General features: G+C 29.4%; 1 protein-coding gene across 1 annotated transcript; it reads right to left on the bottom strand.

Moving 5' to 3' along the window:
- On the bottom strand, window positions 1,306-2,576 carry LOC105156549 (transcription factor PRE6-like). Its single transcript, XM_011072712.2, has 2 exons — window positions 2,151-2,576; window positions 1,306-1,646 (listed from the first exon to the last, which is right to left on the bottom strand). Exons 1-2 carry the CDS (start codon window positions 2,541-2,543, stop codon window positions 1,494-1,496), a joined length of 546 nt encoding a protein of 181 aa, XP_011071014.1. The 5' UTR covers window positions 2,544-2,576; the 3' UTR covers window positions 1,306-1,493.

The raw sequence follows: 10,342 nt of genomic DNA, 5'->3' as shown, positions 1-10,342 counted from the left end.
GCCAGAATTTGCATGTATACTATAACTATCACTATTAATAATTATTGACATAATGTAATAACAATTTACAATATAAAATGCATACATTATGGCTATTGTCCTTATTAATAATGTTGTGTGCTTCGTGCCGTCATCCACCGATCACAACTTTAAAGGAAAAAATATTTGTTTAGTTATTTAAATTTGTCTATTATTAATCTTTATCTTTTAATTTTATACATTTTAGTTTTAATCTGTTAATTTTTAAAATTACTTAATTTTAGTCTTTAAACTCAATGTAGGACAATTTTATACTTATACAACTTTTTAAAAGTAATTTTAATCCATATATATCTATTTATTTTAAATCTCGTAGCTAATGCTGGCTTAAAATAATATAAGAGTCTTGGTTTATTGAAAAAATATGTATTTACATTACATTTATAATATTAGGATGGATTATTCGTCATTATCATCAAAAGGGTAAAAAAGACTTATATAAATTAGGCTAAAGGATCAAATCTACACAAAATTGATAAATAAATGACTAAATTTAATATTACTAAAAATAAAGGACTCAAATGAATTTAAACCAAAATTATAGGAGGAAAGTTTTCTATTTCCCCAACTTAAATACCGTTTACTAGTGAAAATTATATTTGTATATATTAAAATATAGTGTGTTGTATACATATAATACATAAAAGTTTTAATATTATTAATTAATATTCTCATACACATATATACACCAACAATTAATCCTTGTTAAAAAGTTTCTATAAACTGCAAACCTTTAGGTCAAAAAAGGCACTTGCAATAATACGTACGTACATTCCTTAGTCATCAAAGCATCAAAAGTTTGAAACCAAATTAAAGTTAATTACTATATATGACAAAATCTATATATATTGTATATATTAATATAATAAATTAATATTTGTGTTTCGGTGTGTATTGAAGATTATATTTTATTACTATGAGAGAGCTGCATACTCCAAAGGTTTATATCTGTATATAGAGAAATTTTCTATCCAAATCAGATGTGGATAAACTAAATTAAATACGGATATGATTAATTAATTTTTATTAAATTATACATCGACCATAGACCAAATATATTATAAGGATTATATATATAATTGATTCAAATTCGATCAAATTCTATTTGAGTTAGAATTTTTCCCTCAAAATTAGTAAAACAGAACAAACTTCTCCAAAATTGACGTACCCAAAAGTTTGGAGCTGAAACCTAGCGAGTAGGTGCAACCCCTTTTTTTATTTTTTTCATATTTAAATATATATATATATATATATATATGTGATCACTTTAACAAAACACAAAAGTCTCATGCAATGATATTTATAAATGGGGATACCTTGTACAGCATCCATAATTAAGTAGCTAAAATCCTAATTACCCGGCGGCCGATCGACTACAGCGACGACCAAACCCTAGACAACAATGAGAGCAAAAAGTACAACCATCTCTAAGCTTTATTATTACTAGTTAGCCATCACATTAGCAAGCTCCTAATTATGGCTGCTTGAGCACTGTCGCTGTCCGTAGAGTCCAAGAGCTCCGACAACCGGTCGCTGAGATCATCCACCTCCCTGTGTAGGTTCCTAATGTAGTTACAAGTCTCCTGCAACACTTTTGATGCCGAAACCTGCCCACATTGATGTAAATTAATAATTCCATGAACACCAATTAATTGTGCAGTTTCTCATACTTGTCAGCTCTTTTCACGAGCTGGAATCATCTTATCTAAAAATTTAAATTGATATACAAACTATATTCACGCAATGTGGACTTTTTCAACGATATTTGGCGTTGCAAACACGCGAGATAAGCTACATTATAGATGTAGGCGTTGTGTGTATATAAATTATATATGGTGTGTGGAGGGAACATTGTAGTCCCACATGCAAATTGTGAAGTAAATAAGGGGTTGTAGGGTTGTGGGCATAGCCATAGGACCTGGATACACTTATCCCTTGAAAACAAAATGAAGGCCACACAAAAAAGTTTTTGAATGCATACAAAAACGAATAAATGAAATTCATTAAGCAACAACATATATGTATATATAGACGTGGCGTGTGTATGTGTATTTATATATATATATGTATGTATGATTATGGATTTATAGTATATATATATATATATGTACCTTGTCGGAACGCCTGTTGCGGATCTCAGGGATAAGCTGTTGCAATTTGGACACGAGATCGGCGATCTGATCATCACTTATCCTGGAAACTCCTGATTGCCTTGAACGCGATCTTCTGCTAGACATTGTCAGAAGTCTTTTCTTTTTTTTTAAGAGGTAAAGAAACCCTAAATTATGAAGTGAGAAGTAGGTAGTTGTAGTGCTTGAATATTTCTTGATTCTTGGTGAGATGGGAAATGGGAAATGGGAAGGGGGAGGGTTTAAATTGAGGAGAAGTGAAGAAGCAAAGTTGTTTGGAGACAAGTTATGGGGAGAGGGAGGGGTAGGGAAGAAATATGAAATGCAAAAAACACTAAAAGAAGTAGTGTTGGAGGCGATGAAGACAAAGTGCATGGAAGAAAGCGGTGGGGGTGGGGGTATGCCTGTTTTTAAATAGAGAGGGAGGGTGGGTATCAATTAACATAATCTCAATCTGGAGAGAGAGGAGAGAGAGAGAGTATTATATATATGTATGGCCAATGGGCATGATGTGTGTGTTTGTGTCCTTCTCTATATGTTCCCCGAACTCCCAAACTGGGGTTAAGAGTTCAAATGGGTTAAAGCAAATTTGCGTGTTTATTACCCAACTCTGCGGGCCTCTTTGTGTCAGTCTTAGCACGCAAGCCCATGTTATCTTTATTATCTCCTCATCCTCCCATTTCATTTTATTATTATTATGTATCTCCCTCATACCATCAATTATTTCATATATTCACTAATATATTTTTAATTTTTATTTTATGATATAAATTGTTTGATCATATGAAGAGCTATACGAACTACCTAATAAATTTGACTGTCTTGGAAATTTCATTTGCTGCAATTAGGTTCTACAATGGTATAGGGGTCACGTTAGTTAATAGTATGATTGTTGACCGGTTAGTATAATTAGATTACAGGCACATAAATCAAGAATTTGGGTCAGATCCAACACGTGGTGTCTAGTAAAATCTGCATTAATTAATCTTAATCAAGAACTTCCTCTGATGATATCATTTTATAATTAAACAAGTGAAAAAGATAACTACCTGAAAAACACCAAAGAGCGAGACAAATTAGTACCCGGGATTCTGATTGTCGTGAAAGATATAACAACTGAGAATTTTTTTACTGGTTAGAGTTTCAAAGTGGTGTAGCATTTATAATTAACTAAGAGATGAGGTTCCTTATCTTGTCATAAAAATTAAGCAAGCACTTTTTACAAGGAATTAATTACTAGTTTATATAGTAGAAAATAATATTAAGGGATGGGTTTTGTTTGGTAGCGAGAATGTTAGCTGGAATCTTGAGATACAAAGGCAGCATCAGATTTAGGGGGTAAAAAACATGCATCGGGGCGGTAAAGGAACCGCACGTGACGGGGGATATGTCGCAGTATCTTCCGGCGAGATTCCAGCTCCAGCTTTAATTTCGTTAACACTGTGAAGCTGCTCGAGGGAGAATTCTAGCATCATTATATTTGATCCGACTTAAACTAATTATATTATAAGTTTAATATATTTTTTTATATGAATAGTGTATAATTTAAAAAAAATAACAATTACATGACAAGCATATCATATTTGCTATATGTGATTAGTTTAATTCAGTTAAATTTGATCGGAAGCTGCTCTTTTTTATTTATTTTTAATTTTTTGTGCTAAAGAAAAATAAATAGATCATAATAAGTTTGTTTTTGGCTATTTTAATTTGAAAAAATTACTGCTACATAATATTTCTGTCATTAAAAAAATATACGTATATGTGGGCATATAAGTATTTATTAATATGTATTATTTTTGTATGATGAGGGCAAGATTTTGACACTTTTGCATATAATTTGGTGAGATGGGATGCGATTCAAAGAGCCCTCTTCAGCCTTATAACATATGTCACTTTTAAATTGAAGATTTATCGTGGCAACATACTTAGATTTGTCTATTATAAATTATTCTCATGAATATACAACTAGTGTATTCAATCTCCAAATTGAAAAAAATACTAAAAGAAAAAAATAGTGAGCAGTGACTAGTCTAAAAATATAGTAATTATAAATATATATATATATATATATATATATATATATTCAAGACAAAAATTCAATTATAAAATAAGTTCAATAGTACTTTATAAATATAAAAAAATAAAAATAAAAATTCTCAAATTTAATTGATTACAATATTGATAATTGTAATAATAATTTATCATTTTTATTTGAAAGAAAAGAAAAGGGAAAAACAAAAAAAAGCACATGACACCAAAGAAGGTGAACTTTAGTGGAAGCTGTTAAGTAGATCAAGTTTGAATATTTTCATGTATATGGAACAAATAAAAGAAAGGTCCTGGTGATGATGCCATAATCATCAAAGGTTGTCTGATTCCGATTTGCCAACGCCATGACAGGCATGATTGCTGGATTATGCCTCTTCCCTTTCTCTTAATTAGTATCACGTGCACCCCTGCAACTTTCTCCAATTCTTGTAATTTCATGCCGGTTTTAAACTTGGTTGCAACCTTCCTATCAGTTTTTTTAAAGTGATGAATTATTTGTTTTTAGTAAATTAATTATAATTAATGATAATAATTATATAATTATATATAATTTTTAATATTAGATAATTATATTTACTCAAAACTACTATTAAAATAAAATTCATGTGTATCTATTTGGCTGCACCCTCCACATATTCACGTTTATCTATTTGGATGTTTGCTAAGATTTAAAGTAAACGTTCATCAGCTTATTATTAAAAATAAATTGAAAAGAGTGGTTGTTTTATAATTTTTATTTTCGAAATGTTTCATGAATTAAGTTAATTCAAATCAAAAGTTATAATATTATAAGAAATACAATATTAGTGATCAACTATCAAGTGATAATTTTAAAGTTATCATTAATAATATATTGAGTGACAATAATTTTTATCTGGTCACTATATAATTATTAATTATAAAATTATGTATAAAGTTGTCAGTAAATACAATTAATGACACATCTACAGTGACAACTATTATTTGTTATCACTAGATCGTCGCCATACATGAGTCACAATTAATGAGGCAAAATACCTTTTTAGTTCCATAAAATAAAGGCAGAATTTTTGTTGGTACTATAACTATGGCAGGTGATGCTTTTAGTTCTATAAAACTCATAATCACGTCTTTTAGGTCCAAAAAGATGTGATTTTGAGCAATTTAGTCCAAAATTACATGGTCTTTTTAGTCCCAAAAACCACAATGCACGTGACTTTTTGAAGCTAAAAATACGTGATTATGAGTTTTATAGGACTAAATGAAACATCTGTCATAGTTGTGGTACCAAAACGAATTCTGCCCTTATTTTATGAAATTGAAAAATGTATAAAACTCATAGTTGTGCATATTTTTTTGCCATTAGTTCATGTTAATAATAATTTTTATAAACTGATAATGATGATTAAAATCATGAAATTTCTTATTATGACAAAATAAATAGTCTTGTCTCTAAATATATATAATTAATGACAATATTAAAAATATCACTTGATTGTTTTTTGTCATCGATCTTCTATTTTCTTGTAGTGTAAACAACTCTCTACTAACTTTCACACCTTATTGATAAAATTATAAATATGAAATTATTCTTTAGTTGAATCGATTTATTTTAAAGAAAATTATTGCAAGCATTCCTTACATACACTCCACGAACTAAGCTCATTCTATGACTAGTTAATTAAGAATGTGACAAGAAATGTACTAAGCTGGTTTAACTATGTAGTTTAAGGAAAAAATCTACCCTACAAATAAAAATTTACGAGCAACCAATAAAAATGTGTTTGAACTGATAATTTTAAGGTAAATATTTGAATTTGTTTGAACAATTTTGTACTGCAACATATTAAGTTATAATTAGTTGTTTGTGTTGTTGAGATGTGAAAATGATATGGAAGATCATCCTTGTTTCCCACTCACAACATCATATTACCTCCAAAATTTCATTATTCTCATGAGGATATTACCTGTTTTATTTTATAGGGCTGTACGCTCCCAAAATAAATCATGTCCCTTTAATTTTATTTTGTATTTCTAGCATTATCAAATACTATTGTCGGGTACTATTCTTTTATTGTGTTCTTCCTGTTTATAACAATTAGAAACACGACTCGAACAGGAGTACAAAGTAGTGAATGCACACATCTTCACACACTTTTTAACTTTTACTTTCTCAAACAAATCTAAGCTATTGATCATCATCAAATTTTTATTAATAATATTATACGTAAAAAAAATTTTAATTTCGTTAATTAAATTAAATTTTATGGGCAGCCCGACATTTTTCAGAACAAGTAGGGAGAGTTTTTTAATTTCACCGTCTTGGGCTCTTAAAATGTTGACTAAAATTCCCATGTTTTGACTGGCAGAATATTACTACAATGTTCTAATCTTGGTTTTGAATTTTGTTGGCTACTGCCGGCGCCATGCATGTCAGAGTCAGAGTCCGAGTCCGTGCACCATGGGGGAGGGGGTCACTCTCATCATCCAAATTGAAAATATTAAAACATTCACAAATTCAAATTTCATGATATTCTTAAGCTCTACTATTTTCCATACTACATATATATATATATATATATATATATTCCTAATTAAAAGAAAATAAAAATTAGTGGCGAGGAAGTATATATGTAAAAACAATGACTGATTTTATCTTAGGTATGGTTGTTGCTTTCATGTCCGATGAAATTGAACAAAGCAAATCGGATTTTTTTTGTTGTAGATTTTATTTGATTAAACATACAAACATTCTGCGTGTAAATTTTTTTTAAATAAAATATATACATTATATTTATATACATAACGTGTGTATATTAAATTAAATGAAAAAATAAAATACGACTTGCAAAAAAAAATATGAGTCCGTGAACAGAGAGAGGCAAACAGGGCATGTAGCCCTACATAACCATAAACAATGTGAAACCAAGACAAACACACACGACACCTATAGCAGCATATGGAGTCAGTTTTATCGCGATCGGGGCATGTGATATGCTGTGTTTTGGATGCTTTGAAACTAGTCAAATTTGGTTTACTACCAATCCACTCATTTCCTTTCCACTTCTTGTCCTCCTTCATTTTTCTCACTTTCTCACCGGTGCATTCCCCCTCCCCGGTAGGGAAAATACAAAATTGGTATATATCAATAGGGGCAACAAAATACATTTCCTTCCGTAGGGAAGTTTTCGGTGGTCTCGACTCTGCTCCTATGCATCAAATTTTGACCCAAACCCTTTTCATCAATCATATTTATCTAATACACAATACATCAAATTTTGACATATATAGTTAATGTTGGAAATAAATTAAATAACTTTTTTAGTTACCAAATTATTTTCGACACTTTTTTAAATTTAATGTGCCAGTTTTCTCTGGTATTTATTTGAGGTTTATGACCCCATTAATATAATGGTGTAATTGTACTCTTATAAAGTTTAATAATATTTGACTGTTACCTATAATTGATTTTGTTATAATTTTATGAGTTTTTATTAGACCATCAAATTTATCATAGCGTTAAAATTCTTTCTAAAGGGTCACTTGGTATGTTGAGAAATTAAACATTTCTATTGAGAATTTTATATGAGTGTTAAGAAATATATTTTATCGTGCATATGGGATGAAACACTAATGTAGCCTAATGAGATTTTATCATGGAGTTGTGGTCAGCCGTTAATATATGTATGCACGTAGGAGCCAATTAAGACTTTAGGACAGTAACTTTCTATCTCATGTGCAGCTTTCTAACTTTGAGCTTTATTTGATTTATTCCATCACTTTATATATTATGATAAATATTATGAACAAATTTGGTACGTAAAATATATTAAAATATAATTATAAATACAAATCACACGCTAAATAGTTCAATAGGATATGTATCAATCGTTCAGGACCACTCGACTCCTATCCTAAACCCTGCCACTAATGATGTTTCATACGTCCATATATAGTTATCCTAGTACTCCAACATCGGTCTAGAATGTATCAACTTTGTCATAGGTCTTAGGTTCGGTTCTACAACATTAATTTGGCAACAGATTGCCACAAAACAAGATGAAGCTCTGCACCACATTGCTTGAGAATTTGGGAACAAAACAATGTGATTTCATACACAAATGTTTCAGTCAGTCGGACAGTACTTGCATCAATTCACGAATGAAGACATTTTCATAAGCACTGTGTATTTTGCAGAGAACATGTCTTGCCTTTCCTTAAACGCTAACATGTCAAAGTTTTCGTTTGGCTTTTCGCCCCATTTGTCAACGTTCTGATTTCTCCCACTCTTTGAACATATTCAAGAGGCATGAAATCCAACTTTATCATATATATATACGTTCCTTTCAAATCATACTATTGTTGTGGATATCGTGTGATTCGTGTTTATATTATCTTAAATATATATTTTATAATATAAAATATCAATACAATAAATTACCATAATGTATATAGGAATGAAATAAATTATATAAACTCAAGAAATTAGAATAATATATCAATGGGGCCGTCATGAACTTATCGTTGTTCTAAAGCTATGATTACTTTTCCTACGTACAGGTTTTAACGACTTATTATGATCCCATGATAAAACTCTATCAGTTCTCAGCAGTGTCTCATTCCAGTACACGACTACGAGGAGATTATAGAAATCTACAGTCCCGTTGACAAAACTCTCAAAATTTGTGCAAATAGAAAGTATTTCAAGAACTCATAGAAACTTCTACCTTAGTGTGCCAAATGAAAAAGGTGATGGCCCTTTAAATAGTTTAAAAAATTTAATCGGTATAAAACATTAATTGATCTACTAATTAAAAACTAATAATCATCATATAATAAAATAAATTGCATAAATATGAACTTGTAAAGGTCAAATGCTTATTAGTACTACCTCATACAAGTTCAATTAAATAATTATAATAAAGGGGTTATAAAATGAGTACTATCAAAATAAAAAGGCAATTTAAGTTAAAATAAAGTATTGAAAATAATTTGATAATTTAAAAAATTATAAAACTTATTTCCAACCATCGTATCATCTTTATCAATATTTTATTCATACGTAAATTTATGAAGCAGTTATTACGAATAAATGATCGGACAGTGAGAATAATAATAGTTTTTTTTTAAAAACAATATAAAAAATTTTGAGTCTATTTTTAATATTTTTTAACTATATCTACGGGTGTTTGTAAATGCTTAAAATGAGCAGTTACAAGCTAATTACTAAAAAAATAGAATTTTTATTTTACGATTTTTGCTTTTAAACCGTTTAAATTAATTAGATATCAAGGGTGTTTGACTGAGCTTATTTTAAAAGATCTTATAAATTTGTACATTTTATAAGATATTTTTAGAGCTTATAAAATATTAAAAGTAAGCTTTTAGATAAAATAAAATTATGAAGCTAATAACAAATTTATAATTAATTCAAAGAAGTTTGTTCAAATCTTAAAAATAAGTTAGCAACTCTTTACTTTTTTTTTTGAAAGACTTTATATCCTAACATTTTATTTTAGAACTTATAAGTTCTTTTCCTAAAACATTTACATAATTTTTAGTATCTTATGAGCTGTCAAACATTTTATAAAATATTTTGAAAAGGTTATAAACTCACCCAAATACCCTCTTAAGCCAAAAACTCTAAAAACCTCCGTACCAATTTCTGCAATTAATTGATAAAATTGAAAATATTGAGTTATTTCTTCAAACACTAAAAATTTAACTTTCGTTTTTAAAAACTCTTAAGTTCACTGCAGTTAACTTCAAATTTTCCACAAACTATTCCTACCAAAAAAATAAAATATATTCCAACAACACCTTTTAAAAATCATAGCAACATTTTTCATGATAACCTTAAAAAAAATTCAGATCTCGAACCTCAGGAATAATTCCAAACAATGGTATTAATGAAATTGGACTCTTATCGCCATGGCCCAATGACAAGTACATTTCTTTGTGTGTGAAACGGAGTAATCATTACCTAATAAAGCTTTGGAGGCTCATGGGCCTATCTCTTGGCCTTCAAGACTTCATCTCAAGGCTGGCCCGAAACAATCCAAATGGAGGAAGCAACCAATGCATGGGCCTTGACTGACCTTTATTCATTTTTTTTTAAATAAAAGCGGAAGAAATAAATTATA

Source organism: Sesamum indicum, linkage group LG2 (assembly GCF_000512975.1).
Source record: "Sesamum indicum cultivar Zhongzhi No. 13 linkage group LG2, S_indicum_v1.0, whole genome shotgun sequence".
Lineage (NCBI taxonomy): Eukaryota > Viridiplantae > Streptophyta > Magnoliopsida > Lamiales > Pedaliaceae > Sesamum > Sesamum indicum.
This window is presented reverse-complemented; position numbering and strand designations above follow the sequence as displayed.